The sequence below is a fragment of the Cetorhinus maximus genome, chromosome 24 (genome assembly GCF_964194155.1).
Source record: "Cetorhinus maximus chromosome 24, sCetMax3.hap1.1, whole genome shotgun sequence".
NCBI classification, from domain to species: Eukaryota; Metazoa; Chordata; class Chondrichthyes; order Lamniformes; family Cetorhinidae; genus Cetorhinus; species Cetorhinus maximus.
Genome location: NC_135902.1, coordinates 48,734,560 through 48,762,137, shown reverse-complemented (window position 1 = coordinate 48,762,137; position 27,578 = coordinate 48,734,560). Strand labels below are relative to the sequence as shown.

The 27,578-nt window shown below is 44.2% G+C and overlaps 1 protein-coding gene across 1 annotated transcript; it reads left to right on the top strand.

The window, feature by feature from the left end:
* On the top strand, positions 1 to 14,789 carry mcrip1 (MAPK regulated corepressor interacting protein 1). The gene is made up of 4 exons (XM_078571225.1): positions 1 to 133; positions 6,821 to 6,945; positions 10,717 to 10,815; positions 13,310 to 14,789. The coding sequence occupies exons 1-4, from the start codon at positions 78 to 80 to the stop codon at positions 13,372 to 13,374; spliced, it is 345 nt and encodes a 114-aa protein (XP_078427351.1). The 5' UTR covers positions 1 to 77; the 3' UTR covers positions 13,375 to 14,789.
* The last annotated feature ends 12,789 nt before the right edge of the window (positions 14,790 to 27,578 follow it).

Sequence of the window (27,578 nt, the reverse complement as noted above, 5' to 3'; positions counted from 1 at the left end):
CCCCTATATCTCCCTCCCCCACTCGCGCTCTGACGGTTTAACCGGAAGTTGTTGCCGGTGCGCGAGGCGGTCCCGCGATGACGTCACCCCGGGGGCGGGCCTGTACCCGGGAGGGAGACGGAGAGATGAGCAGGTGAGAGAGTCCGGGACCTGGGGGGGGATAAACCAGCGGGAACCGGGAGTAAAAGCACCGGCGGGAAGTCAGCGGCCTCAGCGGGAGCCCGGCCTCAGCTCTGCGGGCCCGGTAACCCCCCGGTAAACACCGCCCCCCCCCCCCCCTCTCCCCCCGGCTCGGGCTCGGGTTCGGGTTCGGGCCGGATTTTGAGTCGGGAGAAAAACAATTAATTATCTCGGCGAAAACAGCGGCTCCATCCCGCTCGAAACCGGCAATTCCGGCCTGGAATCGCCCGCCCTCTTTACCCCCCCCCCCCCCCATTCCCCTTTGCAGCTTCATGTTCCCCATGGGGCTGGAAAGGTGGTGTTGTTATTATTATTTAGCAAATGCAGTTTCCCAAACCCAGCGTTAACCTCCTCATTTGCCCTATTTAAGGTGATTAATTGCCACTCTCTCTGCAGAGGGGGTCCCTCCTGGGTAATGTGCAGCATTGTTTGTGCCTCTCCACAAGTGCATGAGGGGTTTGTCCTGAAGCACCAGGGCTGGAGGTTGGCCGAATAGCGGCTCTGACCTGTCCTGAACCTATTTGGTGCTGTGTAAATGTGTCTTTCTTTTCTTTCTCTTCAATAGTTTCAGTGGGAGCAGCCACTGGGTTTCTCCCCCCCACCCCTGAAACATCCCTTTCTGCTTTGTGAAGTACCTTGGGATGTTTTTTGTTTGCCACATTAAGGCGCTGTATCAATGCAAGTTGTTTCTCGTGCTCGCCTATTGAGTTGGGCAATGAGTGCAAATGCCCTCAGTGAATGAGTGGGATGCTTTTGAGACTGAGTTGCTTGTGAATTGTGATAATCTACATTAATTTAATTTAAAACGCTGTTTGGAAGGTGGTCTTTCACAATGATGTCTGATAGCTGCTTTCTCATTTACAACTTTTGCAAGAGCCATGTCAGCAGCATTTGTTCAAAATTCAATGTTTTGCTATTAAAAATTATCCCATTCACCTCTTGAAGTACAGTAATGCAGACCACTGTTCATGACTATCCTTTTTGCATGAATTCTTTCTTAAGTCCTAGTTTTGTAAGCATGCACCACCTGTGACTGGGCTGGTAACTTGTTTCTATGGTTGTCGTTTGCTGCCAAGATTTGAGTCCATGATCCAGTGGTGATTTTTTTCCATCTGTCTCCAATTTAAAGGGAAGGCTGGACGAATTGTTTTTATGCATATGGTGATTAGAGTACAATATGCATTACCACTTGTGGCAGTTGAAGCCAGTGAGAACATTTAAGAGGGATCAGACACATGAAGAAAAAACTCAAAGCACATGGGGAAAGAGAAGGGAACTGCAATTTATCTGGATAGTTCTGATTCAGTGGCATGCTGGGCCAAATGCACTGCTGCATTGAAATCACGGCATTGTGACTTAAACTTGCAGCTGGTAATGTTCCCATGCGCCTGCTGCCCTTGTTCTGCTAGGTAGTAGAGTTTGTAGGTTTGGAAGGTGCTGTCAAAGTAGCCTTGGTGAGTTGGTGCACTGCATCTTGTAGATGGTACAACACTGCTGCCTCTGTATGTTGGTGGTGGAGGGAGTGAATGTTTAAGGTCGTGGATGGGGTGCCAGTTAAGCAGGCTGCTTTGTCCTGGATGGTGTTGAGCTTCTTGAGTATTGTTGGAGCTGCACTCGTCTGAGCAAGGGAGGAGTATTCCTTCATACTCCTGATTTGTGCCTTGTAGATGCTAGCTTTGAGAGTCAGGAGGTGAGTTACTTGCTGCAGAATTCCCATCTTCTGACCTTTTGCAGCCACAGAATTTACATGACTAGTCCAGTTAAGTTTCTGGTGGAGGATTCAGCAATGCTAATGCCATTGAATGTCAGAGGGACTCTTTAATTGGAGATGGTAATTTCCTTGCACTTGTGTTGCGTGAATATTAGTTTTAAGGGTTATGGGAAAATTGGGTTAGGCTGCAGATTAGCCAATGGCGGTACAGTTTTGGGGGATGGGGGTTCTTCCTATAAATCAGGTACATGGGAATGTGCCCCTCAATGCTGTAGTATCGTGTATTAGTTCCCCAACCTCATCTATCAGCAGTGCTCTTGGTCACTGTTGAGCTTTGTTCTGTCAGGTTTTTCCCCTCTAGTGGTCTCCCATTCAGCAAGGAAGTAGCTAACGTTGTGTCAGCAACACTCCATGGAAGCCAATTGTGCAGAGAAAATTGATCTCAAAATGGATGGTTTTGCCACTTGGATTTCACTGAAGCATAATGAGTATGTGAAATGTTCATACTTTATCCACTTTAGCTGTGACAGTACCCAGCAATTCAAAATCTATTTGTTGTTTTGAGACCATTTTGAGCAATGTTACACTGGCACTGGTGGCTAGCATGGTGGGGTGCAATTTGAGGGTGCGTTAAGTTACACAAGAAGTGTATTGACTTACCATATGCTGTAGGAGAAAAGTTAAGTAATCTGATTAAAGCTCTAGTTTTACAGGAAAAGGGTTACAAACACATATGTTTGTGTTTAATAAAAGATTGAAACTGACAAGCATATGGTATAGCTGGTATAATCAGTTCAGGGGCTCATTTTGGACTGTACTGTTCCTGGCATTCTGAATTTAGGCATTAGAATGTCTTTTCAGTGGTTAACAAGACAAAATGATTTAGCAATTCTACTTCCTTGTCGTCCTCCTCCACCTGTCCAATGCCACTGGTAAATTGTTTGCACCCTTTTTATTCTGAAGTATTTCACAAATCCTTTGTAATTACATTTTAGGCTATATTCAACTCAGATCCCCTCTACATACATAGGATATACTGCGCAGAAATAGGCCATTTGGCCCAACTAGTCCATGCTGGTGTTTATGTTCTACTCAAGCCTTCTCCCATCTTTTGTCACCTAAATCTACCTTTGTAACCCTCTTTTCCCTTCTCCCCCATAAGCTTATCTAGCTTCCCCTTAAAGGCATCTATGCTAATCACTTCAATCACTCTGTGGTAGCAGGTTCCACATTTTCGCCAATCTTTGGGTGAAGAAGTTTCTTGTTAGAGGAGCACCAAGAAACTGCTTAATTTTTATTCTCCCTATCTTGTTCCTTCCTCACATATTTCAGAATTTTGTATCCTTTCTGTATAATGTGTTCCCTAACCCTTCTTCACAAGGAAGTTGTGGTAAAGGATGGGTTAGACCTCAGCTAGATGATTGTTTTCAATTCTGGACACCACACGCTAGGAAGAATGCCAAGACCTTGGAGAAGGGGCAGCAGAGATTTACTTGAAATATTATCAAGGATGAGGGACTTCAGTTACATGGAGAGACTGGACAAGCTGGGAATCTTCTCCTTAGTTCAGAGAAGGCTAAGGGGAGGTATGGTAGAGATGTTCAAAATTATGAAGGGTTTTGTTAGAGTAGATAGGGAGAAATTGTTTCAGTTTCTGTGGCCAGAGGGTCTGTAACCAGAGAACACAGATTTAAAGTAATTGTCAGAAGAGTTAAAGGGAAGGTGAGAATTTTTTCTCATCCAGCAAGTTATGATCTAGAGTGCACTGCCTGAAAGGGTGGTGGAAGCAGATTCCGTAATAACTTGTAAAAGTAAATTAGATAATACTTGGAGGAGAGAATATTTTCAGGAAGGAGCAGTAATATGGGATGAAATGGAGAGCTCTGTCAAAGAGCTGGCACAGGCATGATGGGCTGATTGGCCTCTTTCTGTGCTGTATGATTCTACATTGATTTTACCTTCCAGTTTTGTTTCTGGGATAAGTGCATGCTAGATATATTAATAAAATTCCAATAAAACAAAAGGTAGGAAGGACTTCTCAAAATTTGAATTCATTGAGTTTATTGACAAGTCTTTGTTTTGACAACTGTTAAATTGAAGTATTTTTGCTATTCAAAAATAATGAGCCTGCAAAGCTTCAAGATGAAGACAGGCATACTGGACCAGATGTTGCTGTTTAAGATAAACTAACGGTGAAGGTAACAGTGTTTGCTGTTATTTGTGTGTAAATCAGGCAGCGACTCCTAGTGACTCCACAGGTCCAATTAAACACTGAAATCCTGAAGTTAGTGTGAGAGGCGCTGCTCCTGCAGAAGCTGAGGGGTGAATGGCATCTCGCTGTCTGGCTCATCATTAAAAGGCATTGAACAGTGTGAAGTTCCTGTACTTCTCAGGTGTAGCCTAAACTCCCCACAAAAAGTTAGGGCATGTGCATTCCAGCCTAAACATTGAACAGTGTGGCAAATCTTAATTACTGCTAACCAGCCTCTCTGGCACTGAGAATTAACTTTTATGAGTGTGAATTCTCATTTCTTCAGCTTCTAATTACTGTAGGAAATTTAAAAAGAAAAATGTTTAAATAAAAAAACACTTTTTTTCTGTTTCTTGCAACCCCCCCCCCCCCTTCTCTCTCTATCTAATTTTTTTCCTCTATTTTGCAGTCTATACCTGATTTATTGAATTCACTATTTTAACTGACACTTCCTGGTTAAGTCACTGTGGTGCTCATTAATTATCCTTTAATGTGAATGATTAAAGAAATACACAATTGCTTGCCCTGTTCACACAGGCCCCATATGCCCTGTGGCAAGTGCTGCATTTTTTGGGTAGATGACTGACAAGTTGCTGTGTGGGGAAGTGCAACTCTAACGAACGACTGGCACAGCTTGTACGTTGCTCGGCAAACCAGCTGCTTACTGCTCAGCTGCAAGTGTATGGATGGGATAAGCAGAAAGTAAAATAAACCCCTGTTCTGGGGACTTAATATGTGCCTCTCCCTGATCATTGTCAATTAACCACTTCCTAATAATGATAGCAAAGGTAGATAAGTAAGGGCATGTTCATGTCCTCAACGAGCTGACCTCTGAGCTTGCATTTCATGTCGGAAAGTGAAATTTTGATCTGTAGTTATTTGAATTCAAGTCTCAATCTTTCAATTTGAAGGCTAGAGCAAGTGCCAAGCTAGTAGTTTGTGTCTTTCGTATAATTGAGCTATTAATTGCATACATTTACAGCTACTTACCAAGTGCTCTGAGCTCATAAATCTAAGTAAGATGGTAAGCAGATTAATGCAACTCTGCAATGGTGCACTTCACCTAGTTGTGGTTTTTGTAGTAGGCAAGTGATGTGTTTGCTTGAATCAATTAATAGGCTTTTTCCATGTCATGTATCTGGTATCTAACCAGAGGCTTTAGGGTAAATGACATACAACAAGTTGAACAGAGAAAATTGGATATTACTGTGTGTGAATAAATTTCTTTCCATGGAACCCTGCTTTGTGCACTGTGGTAGTATGTTGCTATGGTGATGGGGAACAGGTTACTGGGGCTGCCTGTTTTAATTGTGGTTGAAAGGCGAATGCTTGAAGCAGTTAGTAATATCTGATGTGAATTTCTGGTAAGGAAGGAGCACTTTTTTTGGAAATGGGACTTTGCTGCCTATTCGCTATCTCCATTAACTTTAAGCTGACAAATCTGGATGAAAGAATGCACCATTTTAACATTTTGAGAAATGATAAGCTGAGTATTACAGGTTACTTTATTACAAATTACAGCACCATGTTCCCCTATCTCATTTTATTTGGAATGTCCAAATGTATAAGAATAGTAAGGATTATGCCAATGTGCCCCCATTTTGGAATTGCAAACCAAGGAAAGGTTTTGACCTCCAATGTTTGAATTGTATTTTTATCTGGAAACTTTGTATAGATGATGTATAATTTCAATGCTGGTTTTCTCATAAACTTACTCTAATAAACACCCAGTGTGTTTAACTGGTCCAGCAGAGAGTGCATTTTCAGCCTGACTGGTGTTTCTCTTCCTTTTGGGCGAGAGAACCTTACTGCATGTAGGCAGACAGCACTCCCTCCTTGCAATACCATGTCGCTCCTGTGTGTGTACAGAACAACAGTGTCTCTTGAAAAGAAATGTGACTTTGTTCTAAAGGTGGCCATTTTGTATTAAAGAAGATTTCAATTGGTTTGCAATCTGTCATGTATTTTCATTTCTTGTGATCTCAGCACAGGAACTTTGCAACACGCAAAAGATGGCAGCCAAATGCAAATATGCTGTATGGGGAACCTAACAAATGTCTTAGTTAAAAAATAAACAGACCCATAATCTAAAGGGGATGAATTTGGATTGCAACAACCACTTGTGTTTACATAGCACCTTTCACATAATAAAATGCTTCACAGGAGTGTTACCAAACAAAATTTGACACCGAGCCACTTAGAGATTCAGGTCAGGTCAAGCTTGGTCAAAGAAGTAGGTTTTAAGGAGTAAAGGACCAGCACGAGGTACAGAGATGTAGGGGTGTAGGGTTGGTATTCCAGAGCTTGGGGCCTAGGCAACTGATGGCATAGCCACTAATAATGGAGCGATTAAAATCATGGATGCTTAAGAGGCTAGAATTAGATGAGTGCAGATATCCTGGAGGGTTTTAGGGCTAGAGGAGATTATAGAGATGGGGAGAGGTGAGGCCACGGAGGAATCTGAAAACAGGGATGAGAATTTCAAAATAAAGATGTTGCTTGACCAGGAACCAATGTTGGTTGACGCGCACAGTGGGTGATAAGGGAGCAGGGCTTGGTGTGAGTTAAGACATGGGTATTTAGTATTACTAGAGTATGCAGTTCCATCCTTCCCAAACACCTAGAGAATTTAACTTTTTAATTTTGACTAAAATGTGATCTTATTTCCTCTCTTCTAGCTCACCTGCACCAAGGATTGTTTATAATGGCAAACGAAACAACGGACCACGTTCTCCAACTAACACTGCACCACAAGAGATTTATACTCCAGCACATGAAGAAAATGTCAGATTTATACATGAAGGTACATTGAGATTGATGTGAAGAAAAAATAAAATTCTCATCCCTGTTTTCAAATTCCTCCATGGTCTCGCTCCTCCCCATCTCTATAATCTCCTCTAGCCCTAAAACCCTCCGAGATACCTGCACTCATCTAATTCTAGCCTCTTGAGTATCCCTGATTTTAATCCCAGACAAACTTTCATTTACATGGCACCTTTCACAACCACAGGACATCCCAAAGCGCTTTACAGCTAGTAAAGTATTTTTGAAGTTTAGTCACTGGTATAATGCAGGAAATGTTGCAACCAAATTGTGCACAGCAAGCCCCCACAAATAGCGATATGCAAATAAGATAATTTTTTTTGTGATGTTGATTGGAGGATAAACATTGGCCAGTATACCATGGATAACTCCCCTCTTCTTTGAAATAGTGCCATGGGATCTTCTATATCCACCTGAGAAGGTAGAAGGGGCCTCATTTTAACATCTCTTCTGAAAGACAGAACCTCCACCATTGTAACACCCCCTCAGTACTGGCACTGGAGTGTCAGCTTTGATTATTGCACTCAACTCCTGGAGTGGGTCTCGAACTCACAACCTTGTGACTCAGAGGTGAATAATGCTGCCGAGCTACAGCTCCTGGCACAGAATGGTCATACAGTTATATTTCCACGAATGGTAGATCTATATCTCGGCCTGAAGTTGGGATTTTGCTTTCCTATGCTCCCCCCCCAACCACCCCGGCTTATTTTATTTTTATCTATAGGCTGCTCCTTGGAAACATAATGTAAAATCACAGCTTCTGTTGTCACACGCATGCTGCCGATACCCAGCTCTACCTTACAACCACCTCTCTCAACTCGTCTACTGTGCTTGTCCAACGTCCAGTACTGGATGAGCAGAAATTCCCCCCAATTGAATATTGGGAAGATCAAAGCCTTTGCCTTCAGTCCCCACTACAAACTCTGTTCCCTAGCTACCACTCCATCCCTCTCCCTGGCAACTGCCTGAGGCTAAACCAGACTTTTCACAACCTTGGTGGACTTCCAACCGCACGTTTGCCTTATAACTAAGACCGCTTACTTCCACCTCCATGATGTTGTCCGACTCTACCCCAACTTCAGCTGAAAGCCTCATCCATCCCTTTGTTATCTCTAAACTTGACTATTCCAAAACACTTCTGGTTGGTCTCCCACATTCCATAAACTTGACATTTGCACATCCCCAATTTTAACTGCTGCACCTTTGGTGGCTATGACTTCAGTTGCAGAGGGCTTGAGCTCTGAAATTCTTTTGCTAAACCCCTCTGCCTCTCTACCTTTCTTTCTTCTTTTAATATTACTCCTTAAAACCTGCCTCTTTAACCAAGCTTTTGGCCATCTGCCCTAATATCTCCTTATGTGGCTGTGTTTTATAACACTATGGGACAGACGTTTTATTACGTTGAAGGCACTATGTAAATACAAGTTGTTGTTACCATTTCCTGGCTTTCTTTAAACTTCAAAAGCAAAGTACATTAATCAGAATTGTCAAATAACCTTAAGACGTTACAAAACTTGTCATTTATTAATCCTTGAAGAGGGTGCTGATCATTCTCCATGTTTGACGCAATGGAACATCTTGATGTCAGTGTAGATACATGACGCAATTTGGGTCCTTTCTTGGAGCGTGCTTTTTGGAATTCCTTAAGTTTGTGAGCAGCAGGTTTAACTTTACCATAGTAACTAGTAGTTGGATTATTGACTTATGCGAACACTTAGGTTTTCTATTTAAAAAAGATTATTGGGTTTCTGATGAGGCTTGTGTGAGAAATAGTTATCACTGACCAGGCATGAGGTGGTGATAAACTGCAGTTTGAAAAGATTTCTGCTGTGCTAGGTGCAGCAAAATCATAAATCCATTCTTTCAAAGAGCAGCTGCAGTTTTTCAAGGTTTGGCACGTACAGGGCTCCTTCCCACTTCTGTGGTGTGGAGATTAAACGGAGAGCAGGAAGGGCCTAGGATTGTCCCACCAGAGAGGTAAATGAATGACTGGTACCATTGTTAAAGGCTTATGAGCAGTTGCCTGCACTCCTCTTCCGTCAGCCTTTGTGTGTGGCCTGGTTGTAAGTACTGGAAAGCAGATTTCCTTATTATCTACTAAAATTAAACATTTTAGTGCACTAATCCCTAGATAAAGTGGAGAGCCTTGTTCATTTGAATATTATAGGTATGAATAAACAGGTCAACACTAATCATTTATTTTTGCTTAGGTATATATTTTGCTCTGACATATTTTAGGGCTAGTTCTCAGCAATCTGGTAACTACACTAGTTCCCTGCTGTCAAACTGGAGGCAATTACTTGTGCCCAGGTCTAAGCTGACATGCACACTGTTTCCCAACAGGATGTGGCTGCCTTTGTTCCAGGATATCTGAATTTAAAACTACAGACATTTGAGTAAAATGTAAAGTTGTCTTTTTAATAGATAATCTGTGTTCTGATTGACTAGAGAATTGGTATTAATTTATTGCCAAGATCCCATGTTGCTTGAATCTCTGCTTTAAAATCCTGCTAACAGTACCCTGTGGTTTCGTCAACAATTGACAATAATAAACTAACAGCTGGGACCTTTTGCTTTAATCTGCTTTTTGTCCTCTTTTATTATAAATTTAATGCAAAAGATTTGAAGATGTGCATATGAAATCATGAACATGAAACATGTCAAGTTATGTTCTGGATGCATTACTGCAAAAAAAAAAAGTTTCACCTTCAGAGATCTGTTTTTACCCGGAATTCCAAGCAGATGTGTTTTGTGACACCTTTTTGAATTATCTTCTATTCATCAACTTTTGCATTCCAAGGGGTCTGCTTGGACTTTGAATGACTTCTGAGCTTGTAGTGCACCATCACAGCCTTATAATCTTACAGAGAACCCTATGAAGTTACGTCGCCTGTACTTGTCTAAGACCCTTGGGGCTTTGATCACTTTTAAGCTTTGATGCTTTCTGATAAAGCATCTTTGTGCTTCGGAGCATCTTGTGCAAGCACAGCCAATACATTTTAGGTTGACAGATGTACTACTCTGTTCCTCTGTTTTGTTTATATACCTCAGTTGAACAAAGATTAGTGATTAATAGTCCTGAAGCATGGAGCTGGGGCCCTGCCCTGGTAACACTGCTTCCCAACAGTGGAATTGTTTAACTCTGTGAAGCAGCTGGCAGTCGTGGCTTCTCAATACACATCTTGGGGTTTCAGTGGTTACCTAGTGCAGAAAGTTGAACTTTGCCAAAGGAATGACCTCCCTGTTTGAAATTGTAGGCTCAGAATTGTTGGTGGTGCAGGAATCCTACCAGACTGGCCCTTTAAAGTGAAAGCCTCACTTAAGTGGTTTTCATAATAGAACTTGACTATTCTTTAGCCAGGGCATTCTTTTAATGACATCCTCAGCTTGTAATCACAGGGTGAAGTAAGGCCACAAATCATTTTCAGTCAGATTTGAGACAAAAACAGTTGTAAAAGCTATTCTGTGGCTAGATCTCAGTTTAGGAAAATACATGACTATTCTTGTAATTAGAAATGTTTAAATCTACAGGGTTGTGTACAGTTAGGCAGTGACTGTAGACAGGCAAAAGATCAAGACTTTCTGGGGCTTGTAAAATTAATCTGAAATACTTTTGCTGTGAACAAAAGCTCTTGTTCATCTTTTTAAAATTTGGGGAAATAAAGTTGAAGGAAGAAGGGAGGGTGGACAGAGTTTTACCAAAGGCTGACTCTTGTCTTACTCCAGTCTGATCTCTGATTCTGGTTTGCAGCTTGGCAGTGTGTGGAGCGAGAGCTGAGGAGCCAGATGTCAGGAAACGAACGAGGCCCTGTCCAGTACGTAGAGAAGAATCCAAATCCCAATCTGAACAGTGAGTAATGGATGTTTGAGGCTGGTGTGGGAGGTCAGAGGGGAAATCTGCCAATATAATTTAAAAGTCTTTTGCAAAAGCCACTTGTTTTTAAATTGCAAAAGCTCTTAGAAATTTTTAAATTCCTCTCCATTGGAGGATAAATAAGTTTTGAAGAGGGTATTTCAGTATTGGCGGGTAATATGGTGCAACAAAGATTATGTTATGAAAGATGCAAGTTACCTACTTGCACACTGCAGCAAAAGACCAGCATTTGTTTCAAGCTGAGCTGCCTGTTTTCTCTATAGTGTGATAATTGTATGAATGTACCTGCTACAGTTTTTAAAAAAAAATGTTTGGCTCCAGGTCATTGACTGTAATCACCATCTTCAATATTCAGTGGTCCTTATGGTAGCTGGATTGGAGATGGTTCCAGATAACATGCTGAGTGATATTGGAATTGAGTCAGTGCTTTATGGCAGACTTAGTAATCAAATACCTGGGCCACAATGCAGAGTAGTCGATGGCATTGTTGACCAACTTCCCTGGAACCCAAGGGATAGACATAGTTGGGGCTGGGATTCTTCACCTTTGACTTCAGACAACCAAGCAGACCAATTCCCTGAAGGGTGGAATGGTCCTAGCTGCAAACTCTTAGTCCTCTGTGCTAATAAGCCATGCATTTAAGCTGGTTAAACCTAGCAGTATCTCCACATGCAGATTGGGAATCAGTTTTTACTTGTGGATTCCTGGAGGCTCTTAAGCAGGTTTCTAAAATAAAAGGGAAGAATTGTGAATACTGGAACTCTGAAGTAAAGACCATGCTGGAATTATACTGAAGCACAATCAGCTTCTGTGAGAGTGAGGACAGGTTATGATGAGCCGTATACACCTGAAAGGTTATATAACCTGTTCTTGTAACTTTACAGATACTGACCAACCCAAATAATTCCAGCATTTTTCTCTGGTTTCTACAAGTGTCATGCAGGGATGACAGATTATGTAGTCTAATTTCTTCAGGTTTTCTGAGCTATTCAAGACACTTAAGGTCCAATTTCTTGTTGTTGCACCTATTGGTAATTTACTCCAAAGTAATTTGACTGCTGTGTAGACAGGTTGGTGTTAAACTTTAACACTGATATTGTGAAAAATCTCTGTCCTCACACTAAAACAATTTCCTTGTTTTCTTTGCACAATGAGATCTTTATATTTACAAATAGTAATTAACAATTTGACATCAGTACTTGCACTGCCTCAAGTTGTGCACTCAAATTTTGTGAACACTTGGATTTTCACTGCTGGTTTCCAACATTTTAATTAAAAAACACATCAAAGCAGCTTTTTAAACTAGCACTCCTATCTTATCACCATTTGACCCCTGTCTGCCTCTCCACGATATTTAATTCAGATCCAGTTTATTTTTTCCCCTTTGCTAGATGTAGATCAGAGATAGGATGGTGGATTTTTGTTTTCCGAGTATATCAGTAGATAATCTGTATTCCTCCTTTGATCAGCTTTGAATGAGTATGTCGTAAAGGGCAACCTACATGGCTGCAAAGATAATGAGGAAAATTCAACTGTTGACAAATCTAAAATAAAGACCGAAAAGCTATATTTTGAGTTTTCGTTGCAACACAATCCATGTGCCTCTGGCTCCCCTTTCTCGGGCTACATAAGTTATCCAATGCCCCTCGCATGCCTCCTGCCCTGCCCCATACTCCGCTCATCCCTGTTACTCGTCCCGTCCTGTCCCCTACCCTGCCACGCGTCCCGCCTCCACCCACACGCACCCTGCACCCGCCGCCCCACCTCGCCCGCTCCCGCCTCCACCCACACGCACCCTGCACCCGCCGCCCCACCTCGCCCGCTCCCGCCGCCCCACCTCGCCCGCTCCCGCCGCCCCACCTCGCCCGCTCCCGCCGCCCCACCTCGCCCGCTCCCGCCGCCCCACCTCGCCCGCTCCCGCCGCCCCACCTCGCCCGCTCCCGCCGCCCCACCTCGCCCGCTCCCGCCGCCCCACCTCGCCCGCTCCCGCCGCCCCACCTCGCCCGCTCCCGCCGCCCCACCTCGCCCGCTCCCGCCGCCCCACCTCGCCCGCTCCCGCCGCCCCACCTCGCCCGCTCCCGCCGCCCCACCTCGCCCGCTCCCGCCGCCCCACCTCGCCCGCTCCCGCCGCCCCACCTCGCCCGCTCCCGCCGCCCCACCTCGCCCGCTCCCGCCGCCCCACCTCGCCCGCTCCCGCCGCCCCACCTCGCCCGCTCCCGCCGCCCCACCTCGCCCGCTCCCGCCGCCCCACCTCGCCCGCTCCCGCCGCCCCACCTCGCCCGCTCCCGCCGCCCCACCTCGCCCGCTCCCGCCGCCCCACCTCGCCCGCTCCCGCCGCCCCACCTCGCCCGCTCCCGCCGCGCACAATACCTCTCTCTCGTGCTCATGCACCCTGCACCGCGTGTACACACACACAGTTACTATTGGTTAAACACAGTCCAGGCTCTAAGTCAGTCTATTTGCTTTTCAGATTTCACACCCGTCGATTTGAGTGATTTAAAGAAGAGGGGTATGTCAGATGCTAAGAAGTCTTAAGGGCTGTTTTTGGCTGGATTTGATCTTTCCTTCAACATCCTCAGGAGCTTCCTTTTGAAGTTTGTTTTCTTTGATCTCTGGCTGGAGAGGAATCCAGAGCCGACCCACTTTCTTCCACCAGAATGGATGTCCTGTCAGTTACCTTTAACTGACCTGAGGATGCATGCAGTCAGCATGTGTACAAAAAACCGAAAGTTTGTAGATGGTGCTAATTTTAACTGATTTATTTTCCATCTGTTTCTTCTCCATTTCTGTCAAGAGCTGTGCTCCATTTGACATGTTATGGCCGCAATTCAGACTCCTTTCTGCCTTGAGGAGTGTAATGTCCTCAGGAGGCACGTTTTCGGAAACTCTTCACACTGGGCTCAGATTGTAAGTTTTCTCCGTCATTTTCTTGGTATCAGCAACCAAACACGATCTTCTGGATAGTCTTGTTCAGAAATGTTGGGTTGGGAGGGGACAAAAAAAAAATAGCCCATTGAATGATGCAGAAACCTCGATGACTAAGATTTGTTTGTTTAAAATTACCATTCCCATAGCTAGAGGTTGAGAACAGATTTGGTGAAACATTCTATTTGACTTGCACTGTATGCAGCCAGTACTCATGTGGGAAAACTAAAAGCCCATGCTAAATGATTGGACTAGAAGCAGTGAGCTGTGTGATGGGATCATAAACTGCTTTCTGCATACAGGCTACGAGTTTGAGTCATTTTAGGTTTGTATTCCAGATAAACTTCCAGCTTTCAAACGAGTCTTTCACTATTTTTAAAATGGGATGGGTTGGGGGTGCGGTTTGAGTGGGGGGGTAAGAATAATGTGTTTTTTAAATAAAGAATTGTATTTCTATGCTCTGGTTTTCTCCACAATGTCTGATGATAATTGTCAGGTTGGGTGGGAGGGAATGCAGACTTCGGGCTGTGCTTGGCCAGCAGATTTAGATGTCTGAAATCGTCACCACCTCCTCTGGCCTGGCACTGTGTGCTCTTCAGCCATCATTGATAAAGTGGCAGATCTCATACTGAATGTGACAGTGGACTGCTTAGAAACCTGGACTTCTCCCAGGAACCATCCAGCTTTCCAAACAGTGGGCGACTTTCATACAGTGCAAGTCTTTTTGCCAGAATCTAAGCTTCCAAAGTAGATTTTGTTCATCCCTTTCCTTCAGCAGCTGCATCCTGGGCACGAAAGGGTTAAGCGTTGTAACCATCACTGTGAGACGTAACTTTTTACTAACGTTGGCAACTTGTCTAATTGATGAGAAGGGATGTATCAGAGTCTGTACTCCATTGAGGTATGGACACGTCACACTCGAGAGCTAGAAGGATTGTATTCGTCAGAGGAATTGTACAATTTCGTGAACTTCCTGATGCATAAGTGGGGAAGTGTTGTAAATAAAACTTGACTTCATTTATGAGTCTGATGTTTCTGTCTGTTGTCCAATTCCTATTTGTGTGAATGTTCCAGACAATGTAGCAAAGCAATTTAAACAAACTCAAAGCTGGGATGTACAACAAATAGAACAGAGTTAACAGACTATCAACATCCTGGGGATTACCATTGGCCAGAAACCGAACTGGACCATCCATATAAATACTGTGGCTACAAGAGAAGGTCAGAGGCTGGGAATTCTGTGGCAAGTGACTCATCTTCTGACTCCCCAAAGCCTGCCCATCATCTACAAGGCTCAAGTCAGGAGTATGATGGAGTATGCTCCACTTGCCTTGATGAGTGCAGCTCCAACAACACTCAAGAAGCTCAATGTCATTCAGGACAAAGCAGCAGCCCGCTTGATTGGTACCCTATCCACCGCCTTAAACATTCACTCCCTCCACAGAGGTGCAGTGTGTCCCATCTACAAGATGCACTTTGGCAACTCAACAAGGCTTCTTTGACAGCACCTTCCAAACCCCTGACCTCTAAACCTAGAAGGACCAGGGCAGCAGATAGATGGGAACACCACCAACTGCAAGTTCCCCTCCAAGCCCCACACCATCCATACTTGGAAATATATCGCCATCCCTTCACTATTGCTGGGTTGAAATCCTGGAACTCCCTTCCAACAGCACTGTGGGTGCACCTACATCACATGGACTGCAGCGGTTCAAGAAGGCAGCTCACCACCACCTTCTCGAGGGCAATTAGTGATGGGCAACAAATGCTGGCCTAGCCAGAGACACCCACATCCTGTGAAAGAATAAATAAAAGAGAAAACTGCAACTGTTATGCTAGAGGATTTCTAAACCATGGAGTCAGGCTATAGTGATCATTTCATAGCAGACAGATGGCCAGGGCAGCAGTCAGGATGACACAATCCTAACCCATTTTCAGTGCTCGTGGAGATGACCACAACTACATTTTCAATAGAGAGAGGAGGTCAGGAAATAACATGGAGGCGATTGGCAGGATGGAGGCGCACCAGGTTCGCAAGAACTATGTGGGTATTTTAATATTTTTTTTACATAACCTCCTTGCTTTTGTTCCCCTTTCAATAAAGCCTAGGATGCTGTCTGCTTTATTAATCGTGCCCCCAATACCTTCTCTCACTTTCTTTCCCCTTTGGGGGATATTTGGGAGGCGGTGGAAGGATTCCCAGGCTGTTGATCAGCCCGTTGAACCGCATCGTGGACGTTCTTTCCGGGGCAACCAGCCCTAGCGTGGGACTTGAACCCAGAACTCCTGGCCCTGTCGCCACCACCTGGCCACATGGCTTCCATATAAACGGTAGTTTTTTCTTTAGTTCTGTGGGGCCGAGGGGAGCAGGAGTGCTGCCACAGTCTCCACAAGACAAACCTGGGTTGCTCTGTGTAGGCACGATTCCTGTTATCGGCGATTGCCGAGTGGCAATTTCTAAAAGGTGTAAAGATAACAGTGGCAACTACAAGCAAATGAGCCTGAAATTTGCTGGGGTAAAATGGGGGATCCCAAAGGAAGGGCAGATGATGCAGCTGAAGAAATGGGAATTAAAAAGCAGTCAACTTGGCTTAATGGGAGAGGGAACACATCTGACCAATCTCTGGACTTTGTGGAGATAACAGGAGAAGAGCAGAGCACTATTGGGATTTGAGAGCTTTTGCATAGGCAGTTGCTCCACCAATGCAGAGCCAGGGAGAGGAGGAGAGGATCTTCTGCAGTGATCAGAAAATGCCTGAAAAGAGGGAGCACAGATTAATTGTATGTGGAGCAGCAGCAGAATGGAAGATCGTGGTTAGATGGATATCTCAGGGAGTCATTGTTTACATGAAACACAGGGTTTCCCAGCGTTGACGATGGGCTGGCCTGGGGGAGGAGGTAGACCAAACTCTGTTACGAGGAATGTAGACGCGCTGAATGTAAATATGCTGAAAATTGAGATAACTCTACAATCTGTAAAGAGAGGCTATGGAGTTAGGGTCTGCAGAGGGAATGTGGTCAGACAGTTTAGCTTAAATTTCACAGTGATGAATGTTTAGGGGAGGTGGTGGCTTCGTGGTATTGCCACTGGACCTGGGTTCAAATCCCACCATGTCAGATGGTAGAATTTGAATTCAATAAAAATCTGGAATTAAAAATCTAACAATGACCATGAAAATGAAACCATTGTCGTAAAAACCCATCTGGTTCACTAATGCCCTTTAGGGAGGGAAATCTGCCATTCTTGCCTGGCCTACATGTGACTCCAGATCCACAGCAATGTGGTTGACTCTTAAATGCCCTCTGAAATGGCTTAGCAAGCCACTCATTTGTAATGAACCACTGCAAAGTCTATAAAGAACTGACAGCAGCAAACTCCGTTCTGTCAACTCTGCAAAGTCCTCCTTTCTAACAGCTGGGGGCTTGTGCCAAAATTGGGAGAGCTGTCTCTCAGACTAGTCAAGCAACAGCCTGACACAGTCCTGTTCACAGAACCATACCTTACAGATAATGTCCCAGACACCACCTTCACAATCCCTGGATATGTCCTGTCCCATCGGCAGGACAGACCCAGCAGAGATGGTGGCACAGTGGTATACAGTCAGGAGGGAGTTGCCTGGGAGTCCTCAATGTTGACTCCAGATGCTATCAAGTTTCATGGCATCAGGTCAAACCCGGGCAAGGAAACCTCCTGCTGATTACCACGTATCACCCTCCCTCGACTGATGAATCAGTGCTCCTCCATGTTAAACACCACTTGGAGGAAGCACTGAGGGTGGCAGGGGCACAGAATGTACTCTGGGTGGGGGACTTCAATGTCCATCACTAAGAGTGGCTCGGTAGCACCACTGTGACCAAGCTGGCTGAGTTCTAAAGGACATAGCTGCTAGACTGGGTTTGTGACAGGTGGCGAGGGAACCAACAGAAGGGAAAAACATACTTGACCTCATCCTCACCAATCTGCCTGTCACAGGTACATCTGTCTGAGACAGTATCGGTAGGAGTGACCACCACACAGTCATTGTGGAGACGAAGTTCCGTCTTCACATTGAGGATACCTTCCATTGTGTTGTGTGGCACTACCACCGTGCTAAAACAGATCTAGCAACTCAAGACTGGGCATCCATGAGGCACTGTGAGCCTCATCAGCAGCAGCAGCAGAATTGTACTCAAACACAACCTGCAATCTTGTGGCCCCACGGCATATCCCCAACTCTACCATTACCATCAAGCCAGAGGATCAACCCTGGTTCAGTGAAGAGTGCAGGAGGGCATGCCAGAATAAAGCAGCCTGCTTGATTTGCACCCCTTCTACAAACATTCACTCCCTCCACTACAAACGCACAGTGGCAGCAGTGAGTACCATCTACAAGATGCATTGCAGGAATTCACCAAGGCTCCTTAGACAGCACCTTCCAAACCCATGACTGCTACCACCTAGAAGGACAAGAGCAGCAGACACATGGGAACACCACCACCTGGAAGTTCCCCTCCAAATCATTCCCCATCCTGGGTCAAAATCCTGGAATTCCCTCCCTAACAGCACTGTGGGTGTACCTACCCCACATGGACTGCAGCGGTTCAAGAAGGCAGCTCACCACCACTTTCTCAAGGGACAGTTAGGGATGGGCAATAAATGCTGCCTAATCAGCGAGGTCCACATCCCATGAATGAATAAAAAAAAATGAAAAAAAGGACAGCAGTTCATTTGATAAATGCAGTCATCAATAATTGTGTTATTGAACATATTCAAGCTACCAAGTTCAAACAGTAAACAAAATATGACTTCTTTAAAAAAAAAGTATAAAGCCTCTGACTAATTTTGCAGTTAGTGGTGCAGTGTTTTGGCAGTAATTGTACACTCTGCCAGGGAGGATATGTAATGGTGCAGAAACTAAAATGAGATGGGAGTTGTGTGATTAGAGAGCGACACCCAGTGGTGGTTCAGGAAAATGCAGATTCACTGTGATAATGCAGTTACTGAAAATAATTTAAAACCTTTACTTACATAGAGTCTATACAGAAATAGGACATTCAGCCTAACAGGTTCATGCCTGCTCCCACCCTACTTCATATTACCCTCGAAGCATTTATTTTTTTTTGTCTCTTGTACTTATATAGTTTCCCTTTAAATCCATGCTATTTGCCACAACTACTCCTTGTGGTGAGTTCCACATTCTTATCTCACCAGAATTCCCTATTAAATTTATTAGTGACTGTCTTAGTAAAGCATTTAAAATGTCTAATTGCAGCTTCTAATCTTGTGTTGCTATTTCAATGCCATCTACTTTTACCTCTGTAATATCACCTACCTCTGATGTAAGCTCGGCCCATCTCCCTGTAAATGCTTCATCCTGATTCCATTATTCCAATTCTCTGCCAGCCAGCCTCCATCGACCTCCTTTTTCGTGTGTCCAGGAATCTGCAGCTAACGTCCTGCCCTGCACCAAGTCCCTCTCCTCTATCATCCCCCTGTCCTTGCTGACCTACATTGACTCTTCAGTCCCCCAATGCCTTGAAATTTAAAATTACCGTTCCGCATTTAAAGTGCTCCATGGCCTCATCTCTCCCTATCTCCAACCTCCTCAAGCTTTACAATCCCCTCGCTCCTTGTGAACTCTGTGTCCATAACTTTGACCTCTTCTGCGTTTCCCCCTCCCCCATTGGTAAGTGTACATTCAACTGCCTGTCACTTTCTCATCCTTGTGTAACAAATCCCTCCTGGCCCTTACACCTACGATTCTCCAAGAACTCCCCGTTCCTCCAACCCCGGCCTCTTATGCAACCTCACTCCCTTACTCCCACTGTTGGTGGCCACCCGGCTTTCCAAGCTCTTGAAAGTCCTCCCTAAACTTCTCTGTTTCTCCACCTCACTCTCTCCTTAGAACGTACCTCTTTGACCGAGCTTTGGAGTGCCTGCCCTAATATCCCCTCCTTTGGCTCTGTCCATTCTTGCCCGATTGCATTCCAGTGGACTGCCTTGTGATGTTTTACAACATTAACGGCGCCATATAAATGCAAGTTGCTGTTTCATAGAACTTTTGGTTGGCCCTCATAACCTCTCATCACTTTTTTCCTCCCCTTATACTACGTTTTATAAAAGTGGTAGCTGTTTATTCTGGTGCTGCTCTGAACTGCAGATTGTAGTTCAGGATTCTCCCTCCTGCCTCAAACCCAACTATACTCAGAGACTAGCTCCACAGAATGCTTTATGGTAAGGGTGTAACTGAACTAATTACCACAGCAACTAATTTGGATCTGTTTATTCATTTGCTGCTAAATGTGTAGTTTACCACTATAATTACTCCTCACCTTACTGAATAAAAACCCCCACTTACTTTCACATCAAATTTAGCTTTAAACTATTTAATTGGTGTGGTGTTGGAGCGGAGAGCAGCTATTATCATGCCTCCTGACTTAAAGGTTTTAATTAACACTGATTTCAGTCCAGGTACCAATGCATGATATTCAAAATAAATTTATTTTCTTCTGCCTCTTTAGCAACGTGGTCCTTTACAGTCTACTGGCGTTCAGATAATAGCAAAAACGTGGGAAGTACTCAGCAGGTCAGGCAGCATCTGTGGAGAGAAACAGGGTTAATGTTTCCGTTCGAGATGACCTTTCATCAGAACTGATGAAAGATGGGAAGGTAAGAGTTATTAAGCCAGGAGAAGGGACGATGGGGTGGAGGGGCAAGAAGAACAAAAGGGGAGGTTTGTGACAGGTTGGAAGACAGGAAGGATTAACTAACACAAGTTTAAATGATGCAAAAGCCAAAGAGATGGGTAGGGTGAAGAATCAAAGGTTGCGTCTAAATGAGGTGTGAATGGCTGTAGAGCAACTGTCTGAATGCAATATGAAGGGATAAAAGAAAGGAACCAGTTTAAAAAGAAAATACACACAGAACAAGATGGAGGCAGAGGTTTTGATTTAAAGTTGTGGAATTCTTATGTCGAGTCCAGAATGCTGTAGAGAGCCTAGTCGAAAGATGAGGTGCTGTTCCTTGTGCTTGCGTTAAGCTTCGTTGGAACACTGGAGCAGACCAAGGACAGAAAGGTCGGAGTGGGGAGCAAGATGGAGAATTAAAATGACAGGTGACCAGAAGCTTGGGATCATGCTCTTGTTCTTCCTGTCTCCTCTGAGTATACTTGCTGAGTATTTCCAGCATTATTTCAGTTTTCCTGCATCCACACTCTTTTGCTTTTGCGCTGATATTCAAAGTTGTTTTTGCAATAGTTTTGTTTGGTTAGCCATGGCTCTTTGGGTGGCACCCTCGCTTCGGAGTCCGAAGAATTTGGATTCAAGTCCTACCCCAGAAATTAGAGCACTAAAATCCAGGCTGACACTCCCGATGCAGCAGTGAGGGAGTGCTGCGCTGTCAGAGATGCTGTCTTCCGGATGTGATATTAAAAGGTTTGTATTCTCAGGTGTATGTAAAATATTCCATGATACTACTTCGATGAAGGGATGGGTAATTCTCTCCAATGTCCTGGCCAATATTTATTCCCCAATCAACATCATTAAAAAAACATTATCACATTGCTGTTTGTGAGGGCTTACTGTCACAAATTAGCTGCTGATTTCCTGCATTACAACTTCACAATGAGAGTCACTGGATCCCAATGAACCATGACTCAATTTTTCCTGTTCCCCCTCTCCTTAGCCTATTGTTGAGGCCAGCAGTAGGGAGCCCTTGCCTGTGACCTGACCTGGGAAGCCTGGCTCTTGCTGGCCTTTATATCACACCAGATGAGGTATTTATCTGCTGACTGATCCAATGAGCTTTGTTGGTTCTTGGAGAAGGTTTATATATTGAGGCTTGAGGAGCACAGAAGTAGGCACTAACCCACCGCCCAGCAAAGCTGAGATACTGTCACCATAGACTTGCCTCTTCCCGGTACGCAGAATTAACAGCACTGTAAGAGGCCATTCGGCCTGCTTGGTCTATGCTGGTGTTTATGCTCCACATGAGCCTCCTCCCACCCTATTTCATTAAACCCTATCAGCCTATTCTCCAATTCCTTTTCCCTCAAGTTCTTTCCCCTCGAATGTATTTATGTTATTCACTTCAACTACTCCACATGGTAGCAAGTTCCACATTGTAATTAACCTGTAGTTAAAGAAGTGCCACCCTAATTTTCACCACCCTCTCCCTGTACTATTCCTATAACTGTCTGAAGTAAACTGTGATTCCTTTGGTTAAGGAGATCAGAGGACAGGTGGCAGGTCGGGATGTTAGTTCAGAGCAATGAAAGGAACAAGCTGAAACATTTGGAACTCACTTTCATCTTCGACTTCGCAAGCAAGGTGAAAATTGTGGAGAAACTCTGTCCATTTTCTCTACTTGGCCAAAAATGGCCCCAGAAGAGGCAGGGCTCTTGGAAATGAACACTGCTTTGTTCATAGTGGGGGGAATTAATAAGCCAGAGTCAGAGATGTTGAGTGTTCAGGAAGATTATAGGGCTGGAAGAGCTCGCAGACTAAGCATATGAACGTACAAACACGTGAATATATGAATTAGGACCAGGAGTCGGCCACTTGCCCCCTTGAGCCTGTGCTGCCATTCAATAAGTTGGCTGATCAGATTGTAACCTCAACTCCACATTCCCATCTACCACTGATAACCTTTCACCCCCTTCCTTATCAAAAATATATCCAGCTCTGCCTTAAAAATATTCAAAGACTCTGCTTCCACTGCTTTTTGAAGAGAGTTCCAAAGACTCACGACCCTCCTCATCTCTGTCTTAAATGGGCGACCCCTTATTTTTAAACAGTGGCTCCTAGTTCTAGATTCTCCCACAAGAGGAAACATCCTCTCCACATCCACCCTGTCAAGACCCCTCAGGATCTTAAAGGTTTCAATCAAGTCGCATCTTATTCTAAACTCCAGTGGATACAAGCCTAGCCTGTCCAACCCTTCTTTATAAGGCAGCCTGCCCATTCCTGGTGTTAGTCTAGTAAATCTTCCCTGAACTGCTTCTAACGCATTTATATCCTTCCTTAAATAAGGAGACTAACACTGTACACAGTATTCCAGATGTGGACTCATCAATGCCCTGTATAACTGAAGCATAACCTCCCTACTTTTGTATTTAATTCCTTCGCAATGAGGGATAACATTCTATTAACTTTCCTAATTACTTGCTGAACCTGCATACTAGCCTTTTGTGATTCATGCACTAGGACACCCAGATCCCTCTGCACCTCAGAGCTCTGCAATCTCCCGCCATTTAGTTAATATGCTTCTTTTTTATTCTTCCTGCCAAAGTGGAGAATTTCATATCTACCTACATTGTACTCCATTTTCCAGATCTTTGCCCATTCACTTAACCTATCTATGCCCCTTTGTAGCCTCCTTACTCCTTCTTCACAACTTACTTTCCTACCTATCTTTGTGTCAACAGCAAACTTAGCAATCATACCTTTGGTCCCTTCATCCATGTCATTTATATAAGTCATAAAAAGTTGAGACCTCAGCATTGATCCCTGTGGGATGCCACTTGTTACATCCTGCCAACCAGAAAAAGGCCCATTTATGCCTACTCTCTGTTTCCTGTTAGCTAGCCAATCTTCTATCCACGCTAATATGTTACCCCCTACACCATGAGCTTTTATTTTCCACAATAACCTTTGATGTGACACCTTATCAAATGCTTTCTGGAAATCTAAGGACAGTACATCCACAGGTTCCCCTTTATCCACAGTACAAGTTACTCCTTCAAAGAACCCCAATAAAGTGGTTAAACATGATTTCCCTTTCACAAAACCACATTGATTCTGCCTGATTGCCTTGAATTTTTCTAAGTGCCCTAACATAACACCTTTAATAATAGCTTCTAACGTTTTCCCTATGGCAGATGTTAGGCTAACAGGCCTGTAGTTTCCTGCTCTCAGCCTCCCTCCCTTTGAATAAAGGAGTTACATTTGCTATTCCCCAATCTAATGAAACCTTCCCTGAATCTAGGAAGTTTTGGAAAATTACAAGAAGTGTATCAACTATCTCACTAGCCACTTCTTTCAAGACTTTTGGGTGCAGTCCATCCGGACCCGGGGATTTGTCAGCCCCACAGCCCAAACAATTTGTTCAATGCCACTTCCCTGGTGATTGTAATTTTCCTGAGCTCCTCCCTTCCTTCTGATTTACAGCTATTTCTGGAATGTTACTTGTTCTCTATAGTGAAGACTGAAGCCAAGTACCTGTTTAATTTGTCCTCCATCTCCCTACTTTCCATTATCAAATCCCCAGATGCACTCTCTATAGGACCAACGCTCAGTTTTCTAACTTTTCTTATTTAAATATCTGTACAAACTCTTAACTATCCATATCATATTTCTAGCTAGCTTTCTCTTGTACTCTAATTTTTCCCCCCTTATTAATCTTTTCGTCATTCTTTGCTGTTCTTTATATTCTGTACAATCTTCTGACCTGCCCACCCGCCTTTGTGCAATTATATGCTTTTTCGTTAAGTTTGATTCGTCTTTAGCTTTTTTAGTTAACCACAGATGGTGGGGTCTTCCCCTTGGAATTTTTCTTGCTCTAAACCATCGATGGATTTATAAATAGAGGTTTGAATAAAGACAAAAGTTTGAATTTAATAAATTGGAGTTTCTGGATCAAACTCTTCATCAATCTGGATTGCACCTAAGGAAGTTCAATACTGTAGTCACTTTCTTTAATTAGATGGTGCTTTCCATTTGTAGGGAGGTCATTAACGAGACACTGACTCATGCTACAGCTTGGCTGTCGTGGTATTAGTGGTTTATCCTTTATTCTTTCATGGGATGTCCAGCTGTTGTTGCCCGCTTCTAATTGCCCTTGAACTGAGTGGCTTGCTAGGCTATTTCAGAGGGCAGTTAAGAGTCAACCCCATTGCTGTCGGTCTGGAGTCACATGTAGGCCAGACCAGGGAAGGATGGCATAGCAATTGATGATAGTTGTCATGGTCACCATTACTGAGACTAGATTTATATTCCAGATTTACTAGTTGAATTTAAATTCCACCAGCTGCTGTGGTGGGATTTGAATCTCTGCCCCCAGAGCATTAGGCTGGGCCTCTGGATTATTCGTCCAGTGATATTACCACAACACCAACATTTCCAACCCCAACCCCGGTGCTCTGATATTCCCCCACAAGCGGCCAATACCTTACAGAAGCCGAGGCAGTGATTGTTGCCAGATTATTCGATGATGGATTTGAGGGTAAAATAGCAAAGACTGATCTTGTCCTCCGCAGACGCTTATCAGGGGAGCAGACATCTTCCTCCACCTAGCCCGGGGCACTGAGGGCAAATTTAGCGCTTGGCCAATATCCCAGCTGAGAGCATTTAACTCGTATCAACTGATTCCAGCTCTTGCATGGCTCTGACTCACACTGCTCAGGGCACATACCAACACATAGCGACAGCTCAAATTTTAGATTTGAGATTTTTTATTTCTTTCGTTACCAACTGGATTAAAAGTAGAAGAACCAAGATGATTGGCTGTCGCCAGGACATTGCTTTGTATCTTTATTTCATAAATACAGGACGCTGGATAATAAGGGAGCCTTTGCTGGCCAGTAAACTCATCAATAGGGTTGCATGATGTTATAAAGATTGAGAGCAAAGTTCTCGTGGTTTATAATTACTGTCTCAGGCCTGATATAAAATTACTGTCTTAAAATCACCATCACCTTTACCTTAGATGCATTCCTGCCCTCATTATCCCTGCCTCATTTTTTGTTATAATGCTGTCAGTGACAGGTGTTGTCTTTAATGTTCAGCGAACCAGTACCCTCAAATCTCTCTGCTCTTTCACAGCACTGTGGGGTTTCACAGTCAGATAGCTGCTGATGGGAGAATGTGGTTGCTTTAAACTGCTGGTGGTCGTAGGAGTCATAATTCCAACCGGGCTGTTAGTCCGAACTGTGTGGAATTAATTGCACATTTCACGGCAGCAATTTTTAAGTTGTAAGAGATGGAGGAAAGATTGGGACAGCTCACTGGGAGGTGTTGGGGGTGGGGGGGATGGTATTAGAGACAGTGAATAAGACGGGGAGGGTGTGAATGAGAGGGAGGGGGGTGTGAACAAACGAGAGAGAGTGTGAAAAAGAGGGAAAGGGTGACAGAGAGTGAGAGCACGAAAGAGAGGAAAACAGATTAAGACAAGAAAGTGAAAGAGAGAGTAAGAGGCAGAGAGAGACAGTACGAGATGGTGAGTGGGAAAAAGGGAGAGGGTGAAAGAGAGGGAGAAAGATGGACAGGGAGTTGAAGACGGGAGAGAGATAGTGATGGAGACAGAGAAAGGGAAAGATGAGAGAGCGCAAGAGGAAGAGAGAGAGGGAAGAGAAGAGAGTGAGAGGAATTATGGAGTAGAATCAATCTTGGGTCAGGGTGTTATGTTGAATGGCTTGAATTTGCAGAGCAGTATCTTAATCTGAATAAAACATTGTTCTGGTCTTGATCTATTTTCTGTTGGAGAAAAAGTGATTGACAGAATCAGAGACGGGGAATAATATGTTCATTCTGAACTTTATGATCAGATGGACAGGCCACAATAATGTGTTCCATTGCACATTCCTGCACATCTGAAGTGGTGTGAGAATTAGCTGTGGTCGCAGTACTGGAGACCTGCCTCAAGGTGGCAGGAGGTGGTTATTGTACACCAGCTATTGCTGGCTTCAAGCAGCATCAGGATTCAGGATGGTCCAGTGGCCTGTTCCAGACCAACTTTCAGCAAAAATAGGAAAAGGGCAAAGACGCGTCACATACAAACCTGCACCAAAATAAAATGGTGGGGTGGGGTGGTGGGGTTTACAGTGGCATAGCAGTAATGTCACTGGACTTAGTAATCCTGAGGCCCAGGCTAATGTCCTGGGGTCACGAGTTCGAATCTCGCCCGACACAGGGCAGCTGGTGGAATTTAAATTCAATTAAAAACTCTGGAATTCTCAGTAATGGGGACCATAAAACTACCGTCGATTGTCATAAAACCATCTGGTTCACTAACGTCCTTTGGGAGAGGAAATCTGCCATCCTTCCCTGGTCTGGCCTACATGTGATTCCAAACTCACAGTAATGGGGTTGACTCCTATCTGAACTGCTCCAGCCAGCCACTCACCTCAAGGACACGATTTCAAGGGACGGGCTGACCTTACCATGAGAGAATAAATTTTAAAGAAGCGTGTGGCAACCTGCCAAATGCACTAATTTTGTTTTAACAGTTATGAATTGCTGCCTGACTTCCTAATTCTGTTACTAATACCTTTGTATAAAGATTTGAAGGCATTTGCTAAACTGGACTGTGTCAGTTTATCCAAAGCCACAAATGCAAAAGCCTAATAATTGAAAACGCCTAGCAGAACATCATTCTCAATCCCTATAAGCCTCTACAAATGAGCTGGATGGCATCTGTATGTGACAGAACGATGACAGATGAAATTCAGCAATGAAATAATAATTTAGATAGTGCCTTTCACAGCTTCAGGACATCCCAAAACACTAGCCATACTTTTGAAGTGTGGGAAAGGCAGCAGCCAAATGTGTGCACAGCAAGCTCCCATAGTGAAAAAAAACTTTTCCTCAAATCCCCTCTAAACCACCTGCTCCTTACCTTAGATCTATGCCCCTTGGTTATTGGCATCTCCACCAAGGGGAGGTGCTGTTTTTCAAATGGAGACATCTGGGTGAAAGGTCCCAGAGCAGTGTTTTGAAGAGCATGGGAGCCCCTCTTAGTGCCTCGGCCAATATTTATCCCCTGGACCAAAATAGATTATCTGGTCACTCGGGGGTTCAATTACAGCCACGTGAAGCCGGTCCAGGGATCTAAACACCCT